We start from the raw sequence: 20,437 nt of genomic DNA on the forward strand, positions 1-20,437 counted from the left end.
GTGACCTGCGTTAATCAGAGCGACGATTAAAGCTCCTTACCTTACGAGTGAAAATTGCACGGCGCGGCGAGAGAACTGCGTGCAATTTCTTCTCGTGCGAGCTTTGCATGTTCTACGATTCGCCGGGTTTTTGGTCCACGTTGCATTCGCACGGTAGCCGAGGCAAACGCGCGCGCGCGGGACGCATCAGACTGAGAAAATAATTAGGAAACTAATGAAAAGCGGGCGTTACAATTTATCCACCGCGCGACGTGCGCGGGTGCCTTCCCGCGGTAATTAGATGCATTACCTTTTCACGCACACGCGGCTTATGAGAGAGAACGGATATCGCGCGGGCGCGGGCGCGGGCGCGGGTGCGCGATATGATTGGCAGAAAATGGGCTGCGGGGAATTAACGAGAGGCGAGAGAGGAACGCGGGCAAGTTTCTCCTTTTTTTCTCTCCCTTTCCTTTTTTTCCCCTTTTTCTTTTTTTTGCGCGAGTTATGCGCGTGTAAGAGACGCTAAACGACTGTCGATCGTTTATTACGTGATGTACGATGACGGGAGCGGAAGAGGAGAGGCGCGCCGCTGCCTCGTCCGTCTCTTCGACGACGGCCGGATCACGGATCCGCGCCGCATACGCGCCGTTTTTTCCATCGGTGGCGCCCCGGGAGACCTTGACAAGGCGGGCGCCTCTTCTTGCGCCTCTTCTTCTTCTCCATCGGTCCGGGTCGTGTTTCGAGCCGGGGTACACGCAAGAATGCGGCGCGATCGGTAAGTGTGTGGGCAAAGCGGCGGTACACCACGGCTCGTAACGACCGCCGGATGTGGTCGGCGCTTAATCGGGGGCAGACGGAAAAATCTCTTCCGTGAGAAACTCACTTCCAGCGCGGGCAGTCTACGTGTAGCCGATACCTTCGGCTCTTGTCTCATTTTTCTCAGATTGCGCGCGGACCTGTACGACGCGACCTGCGTTATATCAGCGGATGTATACGGTAAAAGCCGCGATCTCGCGCGTCGAGACGCGCAACGTTGCGCAAAGCTCAAACAATACGTCATCGGTCGCTTTTTGGATTTCCTCGCGCGCGCCCTTCCGCCCTTTAATTCCGCGGCGGTCTCGTTCGATTCGCTATCGCGCATCTGCGGCAATGAGATCTTAACGGTCGAAACGGAACGAATCGTTGGAACCCCGAATTTTCTGGCGTATAATTGGCCGTTTTTCGCGGTGAACCAAGCGTCCCGATAACCGCGGGCGTCTTCCCCGGAAGGGCAAAGACGGCGGGAAAGAGTGGCAACCGAGGGAGAAAGGCTGGAATCGGAGGGACGCGTACGGGGAGGTAAAGGGGGGGATGTGGATCGAGCCGAGGGCTCTTTCGAGTTTTGAATAAATTTGCATTGCCATCCCGCCCTCGTGCCGCATTCCAAGCGAGTTAGTTTAGCGAGCGTTCTTCTAGCGTAAGACTCGTTTTGCCGTGTACGCGCATGTGTGCGCTGTTTCTATACGCTTTCGCAGCCCGAAGTGCCGCACCCTGCCGTACGAAAGAGCGGGACGAAGGAATTTATTCCGTCGTGGAGTCGCCGCGTGTGCCGCGACGTGGCAAAGCGACATTACCGGTCATTCAGATGCGACACGATCGTCCGTTATGTGGTAAAATCGTGACAAATATAAAATTTTTTCATTTCAGATTTTTTTCCATTCCCGTTGCGAAAGTGACTTTGAGAAATGAGTATTTGATATCAAAATTCTTCGTTGACTTAACGAAGAATCGGAGTGAGTAAGAAAAGTTTCTCGGGGGAGGAATATATCCAAAGCGGAGAAACTTGAGTCTCGAGTACGTTGTACGTTTCATTAGGTAGGCGAAACGACGTTCCTCGCTCGGTGTCGGATGCATTGATTTTCGTTTACCCGCCTCTCTCGTCCCGCCGTCGTCTCCTCGTCTCGACGGGTCCCTTCTGCCCGTGAACACCCCCCTAGGGGAGGGATGTTTCGTTATTTAAACAGATTAGCGATGCGGCGGTCCCGGGAGAGCATCTTATGTGTTTCCGATGCGATCCTCGTTCCAGAAAATTAATCCTTCTTGGAGTCTTGTCATCCAAAATATCCTTGTCAAATTTTTGTACAAAAAGTCCAAGTGCAATTCCTAAACGATATATTAGATTAGAAACTAATAAATTTCTTTCGTTTCAGTAGAATTTTTATTAAAGATCAAATAAAACTTTTTTATTTATTATTACTTAATATCTATATCTATATCTTATTTATTACATCTCCTCCATCTGTATTGATTATCGTTATTTTTGCACTCAAATGCAGTGGCGACAATTATTGTTTCTCTCCCTCTTCTTCTTCATAACTTTTCAATTATAGAATTACGAGCTGCAACAACCTCGAGGCAATCGGGATACAAGTGGACGAAAACCGCCTAAAAACGGACGTGCAGATGATGCGGCGAATAATTATCCGATACTCTCAGGTATCCGAATTGACGGCGTCGAAAAGTGCTTCTTCCCTCGGCCCTTTAACGGTTTCCGTCAAGGTCTCCGCGGTTTGCAGCGCACGAAGTTTCGGCGAAACTACGTCGGGCATAAGAGGATCGTTCCCGGGCCAGAATCGGCTCTCGGAACCAATTCTCTAATACAAATTCATGAACGTCCTAGCGTTTACCCTCCATTAGAGGGAAGCGCAATCAAAACGGACTCCTCGATGGACGACGGCGGGATCCGGCCAGCTGTAAATCAAACTACGAAATTCCTCGTGTCTGCTCGCGCGGCGTGTTGGGAAGTGTTGAGCATGGACGAGAAGCCGTGCCCCGTCTCCTCTCGCCATTTCTCTCCCTCCCTCGCCCTCTCAATCGCTCTCACGACGCGCAAGGGTGTAATTATGTGTCCGTGGGTCCGAGCCAATCGCGAGAGGGCCTCTCGAAGACGCTCTTGGCGTGTCCGCGCGCTCGATCCCGCTCGTTCTCGCGCGTCGAAGATGTCTTCGTCCTCGTCCTCGATGGTCTCCCGTACGCGAGAGCACGCTTCTCCCGTCTCGGACCGTGACCGAAATAACGTAAAATAAATTCTCTTCCGCTCGTTTGCACTCGGATCGGTAGATAACTATAGGTGCCCTAGCCGGTAAATGACCTTCGACATCCTGTCCTTTCGCCCCGAAGGAAAAACTCTCCGCTGACATCGCGAGGGGGTGTTCTTTCGATTCTAATTTTTATCCGCGCGAATGCGCTTCAGGAGGAAAAAGAGAGGCGCGAAAACACGAACGATGCATAGCCGAGGCATCGAGGGGTCGAATTACCGAAGGATTTATCTTCAGTCGCGGACTTGGACGCCGCGCCGCCCGAAGTCACGTTGTCCCCCTCCCTCATAAGTTCAGCGCCGGGGTTCATCGTGACGCGCGTACACGGGACGATTCATCTCGTCCCGTCCGGACATTCTGATTACTGGTTTCATGCGCTCGTGCAAAAGAATCGAACCCCCTGCTGCCGTCTCATCGCAGCGCTCCGTTACGCGCTCCCTCGCTCTCCCGTTCCGTTTTTGCATTTAGTCTCTTCGCGGAAGCGTAAATTAACTTCTTTGAGATTTTTTGTTCGCTTCTCACTTAGATACGGCACTTAAGGCTATCGGGCGAGAGAAGCTCGCGGGCTCCTTGTGCGCCGCAACGCAGCGCCGGGGTAACAACGTCGGCTATTCTGACGCCCTTCACCGCCTGACGTTACAAAGTGTGTGTTTTACCTCGTGTGCATTGCGCGCTATTGTGTACCGCGGCGCGTATCTCCCCGATCTGCCTGTCAAAGTATTATTCTTAAAAATTCTCTCATTCCCGACACGGAGATACGTCGCGAAAACTCGGTTTCGGACAATTTCGTCGAGAAACGCTGTGTCCAGAAACGCTCGTCTCATGATTATTAACGAGATATGCTTTAACGATCATTCAAATTTTCAAATAAAATTTCAGCGAGTTCAATTCTCGATGCCGACAGGTATGAAGACACGTGCTTGTTTTATGGCGACGCCCCGGAAAGTACTGGGAATGACGGGCTTCGACGCTCTCGCCTCCCGCGAATTTGCGCTTCGTTTTTTTCCCCGACGTCCCCATTGGTTCGTGAGGTACGAACGTCTCTTCGGGGCGGACATGCCGGCTAAGAGCGTTTAGCATAATTCGAGGACGTTGCGTTGTGAGAGGGTCCCAGCGCCGCTCGCTCGCTCGCTTGCTTGCTGCTCGACAAAAATGCCTTGTTTTGCTCCGCTTAACTCTCCTCGTTAGCCGCGGTGACATCTTGACGAAAGGCCAGGCCGGAAAATAAGAACGGTGAAAACGGCCGCGAAGAATCCCGTGGGAGTCCCGTATTTTTCGCGCGAATGAGGCTTTAATTAAAATTAACGTCGCCGTGTTGCTGAAAAATATTACTCCCCTGATTCCGCAGACTGTTTCGTTGACAAAGAATTTGATGAAAAGCTTTTTTCTTTCTTTCCCGCGCGGTCGATTTTTTTTTAATTCGTTTAATTTACTCGCCCTTCGAGCTTTCATTGGAAAAACATTCGCCGAATTGAGCAACAGAAGCTTAATTGTCACTATTTTCTTCCGCGTAGTATATTTAATTATACTTGGCGCGAGACACTACCGTGTGTCTCTTGATAAGTTTTAACTATAAGAAGTATATATTTATTTTGTCTCCCGATTACAGGCAGCTGAACATGTTGCCAAAATTGCGAGAGAAAAATTCGCCACTATTTATTCAACGAGAGATCTTTAAAATGACCATTAATTTTTATAGTTTATCGTTTATTATTTTCAATTTAGTGAATATCTGGAACAATACTCTGGAACAATACGTATAACGATACTTTATTACCGTTATAGCATGCCATTCACGATAACATTCGTTGAGCTAAAAAGAGAAAAATTGGCCGTACACGAGTGGAGTGACACGAGTCATGAAGAGAGTCATGAAGAGACCGTTGCAACTCTAATTAGAAGACCGCCGTTTCCGCCGGCGAATTAAGTCTAATCGCCGTCGACAGGGAGATAGGCGAGGCGCGTTTCTCGCGGAGGAGTGATAGCGAGAGGTCGGAAATAAAGACGCCAAAAGACGCGAAGGAGCGAGGGGGTGAAAGAGAGGGGCACGACCCTTCGGGCTTGAAAAAAAGTTGGAGAGCACGAAATTAGCCGTACTCGCGATGGAGGAGAGCGTTAGACGCGCCCCGGGGTCTCGGCCCCCGCTCTCGCGCGCAGTCCCGTTTTATTCGATAATTATGCAAATGCCGGAATGATTGTCGGGCAATATGTCCTCGGAATAAAAGTGCCGGGCCGGAGCAATTCGGTTATCTTTATGATTTTGGGTCGGTCGTCGTCGTAGGGTGGCGAAGGAGAGAGAAGCACGGTGAAACCGGGAACCTAAATGGGGGGGGGAGAAGGGGGAGGGAAAGGCTCGTCAATCCTCGGCGACAAGAGTCAAGCCCTTCATTTGCATCGAGACATGGCCCTCTGGCTTCGTCTCCTTACGCACGAATGCGACGACGCATTGTGATCAACATTGTTTCAACAGCGGTGAAATATGTACTTGAATTAATGCGTATTTGTATCGTTGTCCAATCGAATTATTATATTACAGAAAAGAGTAAAAAATATATAATAAAATATACAAAAAGACAAGAAAACATATGAAGATTTTAAGTTACATTTTCCAGATCTGCTATAGCTGCTTTTACGAATGAAAAATAACTCGAAGCTGGTGCATTAGCAAATCATATCTGAGTTACTTCACATTTGGACTAATTGATCGATCAGAACATCAATTACTGTCCCTAATTGGGCATTCCCTACAATTAGCCTCGAGTTTTAGCACCGGCGCGATTCGCCTCGATTCTACTGGCGCTGTACCAGCCACTCGGCCATCGACAATGAAATGAAAACGTCTAATTAACGCGCGGGAATGAGCAATTAAGACATCGACGTAGCGATCTCGCTGTATGACCGATTCAATTAAGAAGCCCTCTGTGTCTGGTGCCTCGGCGGAGCGTGCTCGTGTGGTGTATTATCGTTATATTTACTATTAAAATATATTCCTCGCTCCGAAAGGGTGGAGCCTGTCTCGACCAATGGGCTCTCGTCGCGTGCCTCGGGTCGTTACGGAACCTGCAAATTGATAAGAATACATCGCCGTACCCTTCGGCCCTTCATTAGCCCTCTCTCCCGCTCTCCTACGTCCGAGCGAAGATGTCGGACGCGGAATACATTTTTATTCGCACCCAGGGCGGTCGCCTTATCACGCCGTTCTTGTCGTCATCTTCAAGGGCCTGCAATTTGTCTATTACCTATAGAAAAGATCTGACGTGCGTACGAAGCGAGGAAACACGTGTACGCTTTACGCGCTTCGACGAGCTGAAAAACGGAGTAAAAGTCTGATCCCATTAACTACGGGAAATTTTTCCATCGTAAAGAGTTTATGGGAGAGCGAAATCTTGTATTTCCTGGGACAGGGCTTTCACGCAACGAGTGTAACGTAAGAGAATGAAATTGCACTTCGAAGTCAAGATTGAAAGATAGAAGACGTCTCCTAAGAGACATCAGGAACAGGAGGATCGCATGGTGATCGAATGAAAGAAACCCGATTTACAATAACAACTATTTATTTATAGGTAATAATGCTGAATTACAATGAATACACTTCTTGCCTCGATACTAGATTGTATAAGTCCGGTCGCGAAATCGGCGTCACTAGTCACCGTCGCCGTGACTCGCAGTGTGGCGACGACAAAGTCTCCCCCCCCTTCTCCTCATTCCCAACTCCGCCCCGCAAACGTCTTGCACTTCTCTTCTTCGCGCAGTCCATGTCACCTTTACTCTCAACACCTCGGTATCGCTTTTCTCGACCGAGAACCGCACGTTCGGCGATCATTTCGACATTCATTTTGTTGCATCGGAAACTAAACGATTTGAAATATATTCGCTATTCTTTTCGGAACTTATTTACGTGAAAATTTGTGCGTGATCGATAGCCGTCAATATTGCCTGTCTCGCGTGAGAAATCGTTTCAATCGGTTCGCTCCGTCAATCTCTGTTCTTGAGATTTAATTTGTACTATTTGGCGTCGGCCAAAGTCATCCTTGCGATCGGCGTTTGCCGATTAGAGTCAATCCCTACGGTTCTCAATCGTGAAAAACGTTACTTGAATGCCCTTCGTGTCAAACCCCCCCCCCCCTCACGGTTACCACTCCCTCCTTCCTTTCCCTCCGTCAATCGGTAGCGGCGATGGCAAATGCGGATCAGCTATCGGTGGTTAAATTTTCGTTTCTCTACGTTTAGCATCGTCTTAACGGGCTTTAGCTGGTACGATACTAGACACTATGATTATGTGAACTTTACAACACAAGAACCTTACGGCAAAAGACTTTGTACATGGATCTTAAATACGGGGACCGTCCCCGGAGAAATATCCTTGGCGCCTTCCTCGCTCTGTATCGGCGCGAGCGCGCGTCTTACGGGATCGTCGAATTCGGATGTCTCTTTTCCGCTGCCGTTTCCTTTTTCCTCGCTTTATCTATTTTCGCACGCGCCAAGAGATATTTCGCCGGATTCTCGGGCGGTCAACGCAAACGCGGGACACACGCAATATGGATTAGACTTACTTGTTTCGGTAGTAACTAAGTTATTTATATAAATAAGATGTTACGATTTAAGACGCTAGGAGAGAATCCTCCGTTGTTCTGTTTTTTACCATACATACACACGCACTCACGCACGCAAATACTCGTAAGACTCTATCACGTTTGCTCTCGTTTTCTCCCTCTCTTTCCCTCTCTCTCTATATATCTGCCGTTCGCTCTTTCTTTCACTCGCTCATTTTTTCATCGAGACATTCTTACTCTCTTTCTCTCTCTATATATATATCTCTCTCTCTCTTTCTCTGCCTCGCTCCCTCTCTCGTTTTTCTATGATACAGCACTCGAGTCGCGGCTCTAATCTCGTTCCGCGTCGAATCCAGAAGAGACTCGCTCGTCAATTTTCGGGCTCTTACGCTCATTTTACAAAAAGCCGACGCATTTCTCGGCGCTGCGACGTGCCCGGCGAGAGAGAACTGCATTCTCGCGAAAAATCGTCGCGACATCGAGACGCAGCGATCGGCGCCACCGAAGACGCCGATTCCGGGATATATCGAATGGGCCGGTCGCGACGAGGGCCCGCGACTCGACATTCGTTTCGCAGCTGGCGATCGGATTGGGCCTCGCGCTCGCCGCCGCGGCGACGTATATAATAATATTAATAATGATAATAATACTCGAAATCGGCGCGCCTCACGATGCGCGCGACGACGGCGTGGCCGCGCCCGATCGCCTGGAATCCCTTAAAAACGATTAATCTAATTAATTCGCTCGATAATTAGGAGATAGGTACCTCTAGGAACGCATGCACTCACGCACGCACTCTCCAGCAGTCTTTAGAAATATGCCTCTCTTATATCTCTCTCTCGTCCGCCTCTCCTTCTCTCCCCTTGCTCCCGATTTCCTTTACCGTCCCCCTCCGCCTACTTGTCCGCGATCGTCGCGGTATCGCGAAAGTCACGCAATGTTCGGTCATCATCCGTCAACGGGTACAATCGATGGTGCGTACATTTAGAGAATTGTCTCCTTCCGGGGGTTCCGCCGTCGTCGAACGAACGACGCGACCCCACGATCGCCGCGAACGCGAATTTGGGAGATCGGGCGAATATCGCGTCGTTGATATGTGTGCGGATCGGTCCGCGGTTCCCAGTTCGCGAATCCCGACCGGACCGATCTCGATTCGAGGGCTTCGCTTATCCTGCCCCCTCGAGCGTCGAAAAACGCGGCCGATCGCGGCCCTGTACAAACGCATGAATAGCCGCGCGGTTTTTTAATTCGTTCATCGAAATCGAGTCTGCCATCGCTTAGCGCACGCTCGTATCGATACTGTGTCCGGAACTTACGAATCTCCCGACGACAAGATACTCTCGTGGAGCCTCCCGGCATTCGCGCGTTCGCACTGCTATACATAAGTCTCCGCGGACACTTGCGCGAGATCGTCTCACTCGGAGTCTTGATCTTCCTCGTCGAATCCGTACGGTTTCTTCTCGCGGTCGATCATCACGATTCTGCCGCTTCTGCCCGCTCGTCTCTCGTTGTGTGGGTCCGCTCTCGTGGCTTCGAATTGCGCTTCCTACTTCGTCCGATCGATCATTCGCTTCGGCTGCTCGCTGCACGATCTGCCTGCTGCCCCCGCCTGCCGTCGTCCGGCCTCTTCTAGGTCGCGCTCGTAAACAGAACGGAGTTTTTGTAGTAACCCGTCCGCGACTCTGAAACAGAAGCGATCGCAGGTGCACTCTGGAGTCCGTGCTCGCGCGTACGCGGCTGATGAATTTTACTTTTATCGGATATGAAACATCCCGCGCTCGCGATGTTTCAGTAATAACGGCCGCGGGATGAGAACAAGGCGGGCGTACAGAGCGCTAAATTTAGATCTTATACAGCGCCGGTGTAGCGTGAGTGTTAGGCGTGTCGCAACTCTTAATGGGAATACGAGAGAGAGAGGAGCGGATGTCTCGCGGATGAAGATGCATACGGGAGATGAATGGTCGTGGGCGTAATTCCGCTACGGGATGGAGCTCAGGAGGATTCGGCGGTAGGTGCCTTCGTTGCGGCGCGATACGGCGAAGGTGGACCAGCTGGGTCATTCGATGATCGTTCGTTGGGAAGAAGGCGCCGCTCACTAATTATCGCTGGCTCTCGAGACGCAGATGAACGCGGGGGGGACGCGCGAGGTGGATGAAGAGATGGACGAACCAAGAGTCGAGAAAAAGGGGGCGATAAAGGGGAGGTAGAGGGGGAGGGGGGAGGGGGGAGGGAGTTGGGAGTCGGAGCCCTATCGTGTACGCACACGTTCGTAAATACAAGTCCGGCCGAGTCATCGGCCTTAGCCGCGGCCTTTGTGATCGAGCCGCCACTCTACTTTTTATCGAACTGTCGCTTATGATTGAAAATCACTATACGTTAATAGTCCGCGTGATTCGGTTTACTCGTCTCTCTCTCTCTCTCCGCGCCCATCTATCGTCCGGGCCGCTTCAATCTGCCCGCCCTGACTCTCTCGGGACACGTTATTTTGTTCAATTAACATGCGTGTGTTGATATTTTATTCTTTTCTCAGTGGCCGGTTCTAAGCACTCGGCGAAGAGAGAAAACTTGAACGATTGAGCTTTAACGCGCGATAACATTGTTATATAATATAGTAATTTTAAATCGTTAAATTTCTTAATGAAAGACAAACTTGATACCGTCCGCGCTTTTGTGAAAATGCTACTTCGCCACTTTCATTCTTCTTGCGATAGATTTGTAAGTAACATTACTGTCGATAAAAAGCTCTGGGGGCCAAGATGTAGGAGTTGATTTTGCAAGGACGTTGCCAATTAAGCAGACTTGTTAATTCCTTTCGGGAGCCCCCGAGAGGGTGGACGGGCGGGCGGGCGGTCGAAAAACGATTATTTACGTGCAACGTCACGCCGGCCTGGGCCTTGGAGCATCGAAATCGCGCTACGGATATAGTTTTTGCGCGAGTTGGAAACTTCCTTCGGACAAGTTTCCACGGAGGAGAGCGAGGCCAAGTTTCGAATATGCCGGGGCTATGCCGCTGACGCCTTTGCAAGAACCGCCGCCTCGCCCACCCTCCCTCGAGACGCGACCGCCCCTGAAGAGTTTCTAATTAAAGATCCGAACTTTATTCCGTATAGCAAGAAATCGCTCTACGCGTACTGCACGAAAACTGCGCTCTCCGAATGCGAGAACTTGAGAGAGAAATGTTTTGAAATCGCACACACACAAGTATACCGTACTATCGTATACGCATGAAGATGCCGACTATTACGATGGTAAAATAAATAAAGAGAATGTACAAATAAAGTAGAACGACTTTAAATTCTATGGGGTACGCACGCGCGAAAATAATTTCGTGCTTTCGTTCAACGCACCTTGAAGAGGAGACTTGACTTGGTCCCTCTCGGCCGCTTGGTGCTGCCGCGATTTTCTCTCCAGCTCGAGCTCCTGCACCAGCGATTCTGCGACAAAAAAAGAAGCATACAAAATTGACAGACAACTGAGGCAACAAAACGACCGGGTGTGTGTGCGTTGTGTGTGTTGTGTGTGGCAAAGCATTTATAATATAGCATTTATAATATAGCCTACATAATACAATACTGTTCCGCTATGTAATCAACGCGCATAATGTAGTCTCACTAGCGTTCTCGGGCTTAAGATTAATATCGGCGTTCGGATAACGCGCTCCGCTGCCTCGACAGCGTTGAAGGAATCGCCTCGAGGAGAGAAGTCCGTCGGCTCGCAACGCGCACGGACGGCGCGGCGGGAACGACGCGCGGATTCGACGAGGCGTGAACCACGCGCGCGAAGGATGAAACGAAGCGGTAATTAGTGCAAAACCGGCAGCTACCGTCAGCCGCGCGCAAAAGGGGGATGGAAAAGGGACGAGCGGGATAACGGACGAAGGCAGGCGTGAAAGGGCCGCGGGTTTGCTCACTGAATTTCGCAAGGATTAGGGTGAAAACTGGAAAATGTCCCTTTAATGATATCGCGCCGAATTAACCGGGCACACGCGTCTCGGCTCCTGCCCTTTCGAGCGATTTATGCAACGGACACCGAAATTATGCCATTTTCTTCGAGAAAGAATATGTTATATCGAGACAAATTGACATTTTTATTTTTCATGATTAATTAATTGCACTTTATTAACGAGTTAAAAACTCGAACGCGATCCGGTCGATATCATGACTGAAGAGAGAAAGAATTTTTACATTTCGTCTTTAATCATCTTTATTTATCGATTGCAATTGAAAATCGCATAAGCGGAGAATTAAGTAGGAAGATGGTAAAGAACATTACGTAGCGCGGGCGCGCGATGAAAGGACGTGGATCTGATCGGTAAGCGTGAAATGGCGCCTCCTTGAGCAAAGAGCAATGGTAAAATCCAATTGCGAGGCCATTAAGTCTCGGTTAACCGGCGTGCGCGCGGACGTGCGAGAGGAGTCGGCATCGACAGTGCTCTCTGTCCCGCGCTCGCCCTTTTCCCCGCTGTCTATCCCGCTCCATCTTCATCGCCGGGACTAGAGACGGCGGGGCCGAGATTCCATTATGCTTTGAGCAACAATAGCTGAGGGCTGTTTCGTGGCACGTGGGTGTGAATTCGTGCGTTCGTCAGGGCCGTTATATTCCACGACTTTGGGGCACACGGAGAGCAATGTTTGCGTTTCGCTGAGCCAAATTACCTCTCGCGCCCTTATCCGCGCGCGGGGTGTCGCGTCCCTTTGATATCCAAATGACAATTTAACTGCTCCAGATATATAACGCCTCTCGCTCGCTCGGCGAGTCTCACGGAGGAGGAGGGTGAACGGGGGAGAGAAAGGGAAGGGGCGAACCTCGAGGCGAAGGGCCGATTTAAGGAAACTTTCTTGCCTCATTCGGAACGGTCGAGAATACACCCTTTTGTTGTATCGAGCCGAGATAAAGAGCACGAAAAAGCGATTTGATTGATTGTGCGCATACTTCTTTTTTTTAGGAGGGATTCTCTCTCGTCTCTCGTTTTTTTCCCATTCTAATAACTTGGTAGACATTCGCCACCGTCATATTGTCCGTCGATCCGTCCGACGTAAGAAAGTGATGTGCACAACGACGACGACTTGGAAATCCAGATTCGCGATTTCTCGCGGATATCGTTGCGTGCGTGGCGTATCGAATGAAGAAAGAAGAGAGCTCGTCGTTCGATGGATCCCGTGGAATTCTGCAGACAGCGCATCTCGAGAGTCCAAGAAGAATGAGCCCGCTAATAGTTTCGCTACCGTCTTACACACCCTGACAAATCGTCCGGACAATGAAAACAATTTCAGGCCGTGGCCGCCGTACGGGGCCCCTCGGCCGGGGCCCTAAACGGTTGGTATTGTATGCCATCGCATCGCGCGCCATATCGCCCTGGCTTTTTGGAGGGGGTGGTGGCGCGGCGCGAGGCGAGGGCCCCCTAAAAAAGACGTCCGCTGAAAAAGAAGAGAGGGGGGGCCCCGGGTGGTTCTCGCCCCTCTATGACTCCGCATTTATCCGCACGTAATTAACTCCGGCACAATGCCGACCGCGAGGAGAGGCCACCTTGCCTCACGGGTAGAAGAAGAAAACGAACCGAATCGAAATCGAGGACGGGGCGAGAATGCGAGAGGGAAGGCACGGTCTCGCAAGTCTCGGGTTCTCGCAAGAACTGGAAAAACTCCCGCGCATTGTTCGCCCGGGGATCGAGAATACACGTTCGCTCTCGTACGCCAACTTCATTATTATATTCCCCTTAAAACCCGGTTCGACGAGATGGATTCCACGAAGGAGACCAATAACTCGCGATTGATAAGCACTCTCTCGCCAGACGCTCGCGCGCACCTTATTCCACGGGAGTTTTTTGCGATTACACAGTCGAGAAGCTTCCTCCGTGAGCCTGCCCGAGAACGACGGCCTTGGGATTTAACCGGATTTGCCGCGGCGGCGCCGGATATCGGATATAATCGTCAACGTGATGAGTGCACTCGACATGTTTCGTTCTTGCGCGAACGGCGAAAAAAGCAATTTAAGTATCACATCGAAATGACGGTAATTGGCTGAATGCTCTTGCTCACTCGAGCATCTCGAGGAGCCGAGGGTTAGTGACGTTCGCGAGCAAAAAGGGATATAGGGCGCGGGACGAAGGTAAAGAGGAAGCGCGGGAGCATCTAGAGGGTTGATTTCGTGTAGCATCGCGTTTTTAATGCTCTGATCTTTATGTAAAGCAGAAGAGGTTCGAAAGGCAGAGAGGAACAGCACAGCAGCAGCAGCAGCAGCAGCGAACGGAAAGCAGAGGGCCGGAAAGCGAGATATGGGGAGGAGAGGGTGAACGGAAGATGCGAACAGGGCTGGGGATAGGCGCTTGAGCGCCAAGCCGACCATGAAATTGTATGAATCAAGGAGCCGCATGGAGCAGCGCGGAGACACAAAAAGCGGAAGAACTGGGAGGAGAGAGAGAGAGAGAGAGGATGCAGGATGAATCTCCGGTGCGCGGGTCTCTTTCCCTCACTTTCGAATCGCGCAAATCTTATAATTTCAATTTTCCGTTAACTACGATCATCCACCATCGTCTCTTCACTTTTTTTTTCGCCCACACATTCTGTTCTTTCTTCTACATATCACAAAGTCGTACTAAGAGATGTCTGTGTCGATTCAAACGCGCCGCTAATTCCCGATTCAGTCGCGACTTATTGTCTAAAGTCTACCTCGGCGATGTCGTCAATATTTTAAAAAAATAAAAAGAACACGATATCCAGGACGATCGATGAGTCTCGCTCGGTAATTGTTCTTTCTCCCGCCCACATAAAAATCTCTCTTCCGTATGCCATTCGCGTCGAAGCTCTCCAGTAACGAATTTAATCCCCTCGCAATCCGTGCGCCTTTCCAATCGGCGCCCGCGGCGACGCAAAATCATAAGTCGGGGACAGACTTCTCTCCCTCTCTTTCTCTCATGTGTATTCATAGTAGACTTAATAGTCTGCGAAAACAGCATTGGCCATTATTCAATTCGTCTTTTTGTCGTATAACATTCAAGTTACGCATTACAGCAATTAAAATATATAAATTTTTTTAACACATTTCTGAGATATCGTTATTCGAGATTTGTTATTCGTCATTCTTCAAGACACGTAAGAAAACGCTTCGACCAAGTCGTGGTCGCCGTGCGGGGAAGGTCTTGGAACAACCCTAATATTGCTGACAACACCTACCTCACCGTCAGCTTGCAACCACGCGAGCTACCATCGCGTTGAGATCGAAACCTCTACCTTTCTGCTGCCCTCGCTCTCTTTCCCGCCCCTCTCCCTCTTCCTCCCTCTCCTCCTGTCTTCCCCGCCCGATTTCTGTCCCGGCTTGTTCGCCGGAAAACCACGTCGTCGTACCTCGTGGATATATTCAAGGCGGGGGGATGTTTCCAAGCCCTCCGCCCTACCTCCGTCGCCCACGTCGGCGCGTCGGCTTCCTTCGGCCTTTATATCGCCCGTGCACACGCGTCACGCTTTATCACTCTTCCGCGGGGTTATTGTCTTTCCGCGTAAATGGTCTACGCACGTGTACGCATGCAGGTGCGACGCTCGCATTTTCTCGACCGCGTGGGCGGCTGAAAAGCTGGAAATAATCCGACGCGCGCGCGAGCGTTCAGCAGTGCCCGTCCATCGTCGTCGTCGTCATTTTTCCTCCCGAGGCGATACGCTTGATTTGCGGGACTGAAGCTTAAAACTTTTTACTTCTCGACAACGTTTGACTTTCATTTTTCTCCCTTTTTCAGTTTATAGACCGCACGGTATTCAAGGTTAATTCATTCGTGGAAGCGCCCGAGCGCGGCGTGTAAAGACTAAAAGGGTTTAGCGTTTAACGACGTTAAAGCCATAGCCGTATGCTGATGCTGATGCTGATCTCACGAGACGTCGATGAAAAATGATACCGGCGCGCCTCGATGCCTCGATCGCGATTATTCCCATTTCGAATAATTCCCGAGGACTTCGTCCATCAAATATTAATGCCCGCGCGGCGATTTAGAGTGATTGCGGTCGCAGGGTGGAAGATGGAGGTACAGTGCACCACACCGTAGAGCAATCTCGCAAAGTCTCGGTGTGGGTGTGTTTGTACGTGCCAACGTCTCTTCGTGCGGTGGAAGAAACACGGTCGGGCAGGATAGGAAGGGGAAAGAAACAGGGAATAAGGGGGAAGGAATAAACGATAGAGACGGCGAAGCTGAAGATGGTGGTTGGAGGAGGAGGATGGAAAGAGCGAGAGCAAGAGAGAGACGAAGATAGAGAGAGAGAGAAAGACGGAGAAAGCAACAGTGCTGCGAAATCAGGAGGGAGGTAGGACAGGGGCACGGGTAGGAGGAAGGAGGTTATGGTTGCTGCGAAATTATTGCATATAGTCTGAATATTAAAGCGTGGCGGAGTGCTTCGTCGTACTCTGCGGATGGTGGACGACGTGGAGGAATCGCGCGTCGTGCATACTTGTACACGTACACCACGTCGTACGTATCGTACACGTATGCACGCGCGCGAGAGAGAGAGAGAGAGAGAGAAAGGGAAGAGAGGCAACGTGAGAGGGGGGGCGGGAGAGGTAGCGCAGGGGGCTGAGGAGGTTTAAGGGAAGCGCGGAGGGAACGACGCGAGTGGAAGAAGGAAGGGAGGACAGGTAACGCCACCGAGAGCCGCGTTGGCCGCCGGGGAAATTACGGCTCCTTCCTTACTTGCGAGAGATGTGCATAAACTCTGCATTACAGCCAGTGGCGCTCATGTGAGCGCACCACGCGCGAGAACACGCGGTCACGGTCGCGAAGACCGCGATCGCACGATTGGGAAGGTCGGGGGTGTGACGCGACGCTGTTAGCACCAGGTGCTCTCCCGCAAAAGGGTTTAACAGCCAAAGGCGGTCGGGATTTAGGATCAAACTGAAAGCGGCAAAGAATGGATTTTGAAGGGAAGAATCGACCTAAACAATCTGCTACAGAATTAATACGCGAAATACTTTTTGATAACCGGATCAATGGAATTTTCAGATTGAAACTTGCGGGGAGATTTATCGGTCACCGACCAAAAGCTTGGTTTTTACGAGAAACACGTTTCTTCGATAACGATGTGACAAGAATGAGAGCCATCGCTCGTATAGAATGCATGACTCGAAGACGCGGCGGCGGCGGCGGCGGCCCCTGAGGTCCCCTCAGTGGCGTAAGTATCCACCTCAGACGACGTTACGTCGAACCACCTCTTTCCCCGTCTCTTCCTCCCGATGGTCACCCCTCCCATCCCCTCTTCCCATTTTGACGCTACCGCTTGACTCGTCTCTCGTTGTCTCTCCTCTCCCGCGTCACCCCCGTCTAAATCTCCGTTGTTTATTGCAAATGGATTCCGCATCATGATGCCCGGGTGGCTGCGGGACCCTATTCAAATACCTCGTGTTTCCTCGTCAGGACCAGCTCGGTCCTTCCCCCCTCTCCTTCCCTCTCTCTCCCTCCTCCTACCCTCTTCGTGCACGGGGTTGTTATTGCCGGCGGCGTGATTGCTCTCGCTCGAGATCTTTCGAATAATTTACTTTGCACGATACCACCACGACATACTACCGCCGTCTCTCTCTCGCCCTCGGGGTCAATCTCCTCTCTTTTCTTCTCTCTCTCTCTCTCTCACTTTTTTTTTGTCAGGGTAATCGAGGATCGAAAGCACTCGGCCGGAAGATCAGAAAAATTGAGTGGATCCTAATACGGGAATGCGATTATCCGAATTAGCGGATCCCGCCGCTGGCTCTGGGCCTGAATCTTCGCATCGTCCTTCTCCCTTCCCGTACTCCCTTGACCTCAAGTTTCTAACACGCGACTGCTACTTTCTCGAATTACCGTAAACTTTACAATGTAGATAGCAGACTAGCTTTCCTGAGCGATTTTATTCTTTCCCGTCAGGCGACTCTTTAAATTCTTTTCGAAATATTTCGCCAAGGTAATGTAATTCGACAGTGAAACTCGAAGGGGCAACATGACGTATTGGGACACGGCCGGGACGTTTCGAGATATCGGGAAAGAGGAAGAAGCGGAGGCAGAAACAACATAGCGATCGCGATCCTCCGTTAACGATAAGTGGCTTAAGTACTCCTTGTTTATTTTTCCGCGAGCAATTCCGTGGAATACCGTGGGAACCGCGTGGAATCGACGACCCGAACGTAACGGGGTACGACGAGGGTGAAGTAGCGTGCCGTTTGGAAGAACTGACCTTGGTAATTTTGCCAGAAGGCCGACGCCTGGCTACCGATGAGATCCAGCCCGTATCCCCATGCGGGCTTCTCCGGCGTCGACGGTTGCTGGGAAGGACGCGGCACTTGCGCCTCCCGGTATTGCTGGGCCGCTGCCTGTTGCTGCTGAAGGGGTTGCTGCGGCGGTTGCTGCTGCGACGATTGCTGCTGCGACTGAGAATGTACCGGACTAGCCTCCGGCGGCTCCGAACTCGTGCGCGCCTCCGCCGTTACGTTCTCTGCGTCACAGAAAGATAGCAATCGCCCGATTATCGCGATGTTAAAAAAAATCCGTCTCCGTCTCTAAATCCTTCCCTGTATATGTAACCCATAAGATCGTGACCGTCTCGCGACTCACCCCGTCGCACGCCAAAGTGGCAGAGTGGCGTGCCTTTTGATTTGAAATTAGTATCGCGACTCTCTGGATTTGACAGGATTAATCAGCGCTACCAGTGACGGCAGCAGCAACAGCAGCGGCGGCGGCGGCGGCGGCGGCGGCGACGGAGGCGACGGTAGCGGTAGCAACGAGAGGGGAGGGAGAGGTAACGCGAAAACGATGAGGTGGAAGAGACGGTGGGGAGGCAAGAGGTGAAGGGAGCCAGGACGAAACATTATATCGGAATAAGAGATTTCACTTAAAGGGTTTCGCGTTTGAGTTTTGGTAGTGACAGGAAGAAGGGTGGTGTGCCGCTTGTTGCTGCTACTTCTACTTGCCGGAGGATCATGGGGCGAGACGCGCGGTGCCTAGTCAAGGTGCTGGAGCGATGGGGGAGAGGAGGTAACAGGGGAGGGGAAAACAGGCTGCCATCAGCCAGCCGACGACGGAGAGGGATTGCACCGCCGGCAGGGGGATAAGTAAGGAATCATATTCTGCCGGGTGTCAGGCTGTTTGCTCTGCCTCGGCGTATTAATTAATTTATTCCGAGATCACCGCTGGCCCCGGGGCTCTTAACGGAGAGACTGACGACGAGCTCGCGAAATCCTAAGAAAACCCGTCCATTTGCAGCGATAGTCTGCGTCTCTCGCGTCTAATCTATACTCGCGATGAAAATCGAGACGTTTTTTTCCACCATGGCGTAGAACAGATATTAGCAAAGAGTTTTGAGCGCGAGAACAGAGCGTTTTAAGTATTTCTCTTTAAGCTCTTAAATATAAGCTTCTTAGGTAAATGATACTTTTTATAGATTTGCCAGGCTGGAAACTTGTTCATAGAGAAGGCGATTCGCACGTACCGGTGATCGCTCTGACTTGCTCCGAGGATGCGCCCGTGGCTTTGAGGGCCTCCTCCAATTGTGTGCGCCTCTTGATTTCCAGGTCCAACTGTTCCTGCAGCCGTTTCCTCGCTCTCCGTTCCTTCTTTAACCGTTTCTGATAAACCACTGTAACAAAGAATAACGATCATTTATAATGTGACTGATAAAAATTATTTGTAATACGTTTCGCGAATGTTGACACGCGCTTGAGAGTGATGCGACGAGAATACGCGCCAAATTCGCGCTGACCATCTTCCGTCCCCCGGGTGGCGGAACCCCGGTGTGGTCAGAGTCCGACGGAATTATCCTGGCGTATCATTCTACAGCGGGGGGCTTCACACCAAGCACGGCGGGCCCCAAAACTAAAAGTACACGTCTAAGCGGGGGTCCGAACGTCTCGTCAGCTACCGTGCGCGGATCCGACGGTAGCCGGTCGAGTCGAACGCCCGAGACGAATCGTTTATCGATTTCTCACAGTGAGTCACGCCGCTAAAAAGATACAGGGAGTTGCATCGGACTCCCGCGTTTGCATAATATATGAGTATTGAGCTAATGTGAATATATGCAAAGACGTATAAAAAGTTCAATAAGAAAGAGAATAAAAAACTGCTCTTTGCATTTTATTATTCGTCAGCTTTTTTCATTTATTTCACTGACAGTATTTAGGTTCTCGTATCGAGAAATAGGTAATTGATTTAAGACAAAATATATGAAAAAAATAAGTTAGAGAATAAAATATACTTTATGTAAATATAAAATATACTTAAAAAAAAATATATATATATATATAAAATATACTTTTCAAAACGATTTTAGTTCCAGAGAATAAATTCAACATAGAATTTAGAACGTGATCTAAGACTCGGACAGACTCTCAATCAATCTAAAGTTTCTCTTCGTACTTATTTTAAAATTGTGTCACGGAGCATTCCAAGGCAACTTGTTGTTGACCACAAGTATTACGACAATGCAGGTAGGCTTGTCCGCTCTTTCGTGTCAGACCATTCATTCCGGTCGTGGTCGCTGCACTTTCAGACTTCTTTTCCGGATTCCAACGTCCCGTTCTTTGTCGCCAATGCAGACGTACACGAAATCAATTCACCGTGATGCGCGCGCGCACACAATCTTGCATCGGAACTTGCATACAAACCACATGCACGCGCGCGCGCGCGCAACGTTAGATACACGTGTAGGAGGGCGCGAATTCGTCACGGCAACGGGTGTGCACGTAGGTTCGCTCAGATACAGCATACAGGTCGATCGGTTTGATCGGTCGAGACCCCTCGCGTCGGCGTCTTTGAACGGGCTCCCTCTCCCCCTGCCCGCTTTAATTATTTTCCGTCATTGTGAACCGGCGCGTCCGGCCATTGTATCC

At 50.6% G+C, this 20,437-nt stretch overlaps 1 protein-coding gene across 3 annotated transcripts in view; it reads right to left on the reverse strand.

Moving 5' to 3' along the window:
- Positions 1 to 6,592: 6,592 nt before the first annotated feature.
- The window catches only part of Dac (dachshund family transcription factor), a 181,354-nt gene continuing 167,509 nt past the window's right edge, over positions 6,593 to 20,437 (reverse strand). For 2 of the 3 annotated variants that reach the window (XM_071774535.1, XM_071774525.1), the window contains exons 9-12: positions 19,042 to 19,188; positions 17,791 to 18,048; positions 10,957 to 11,043; positions 6,593 to 9,291 (exon numbers count right to left, since the gene is read on the reverse strand). In XM_071774535.1, coding sequence (XP_071630636.1) covers positions 9,239 to 9,291; positions 10,957 to 11,043; positions 17,791 to 18,048; positions 19,042 to 19,188 — 545 coding nt within the window. In that variant the 3' untranslated portion in view covers positions 6,593 to 9,238. The remainder of the gene's footprint in view (positions 9,292 to 10,956; positions 11,044 to 17,790; positions 18,049 to 19,041; positions 19,189 to 20,437) is intronic. The other variant, XM_071774545.1, reaches the window with a different exon arrangement.

This window comes from Temnothorax longispinosus, chromosome 1 (genome assembly GCF_030848805.1).
Source record: "Temnothorax longispinosus isolate EJ_2023e chromosome 1, Tlon_JGU_v1, whole genome shotgun sequence".
Taxonomy (NCBI): domain Eukaryota; kingdom Metazoa; phylum Arthropoda; class Insecta; order Hymenoptera; family Formicidae; genus Temnothorax; species Temnothorax longispinosus.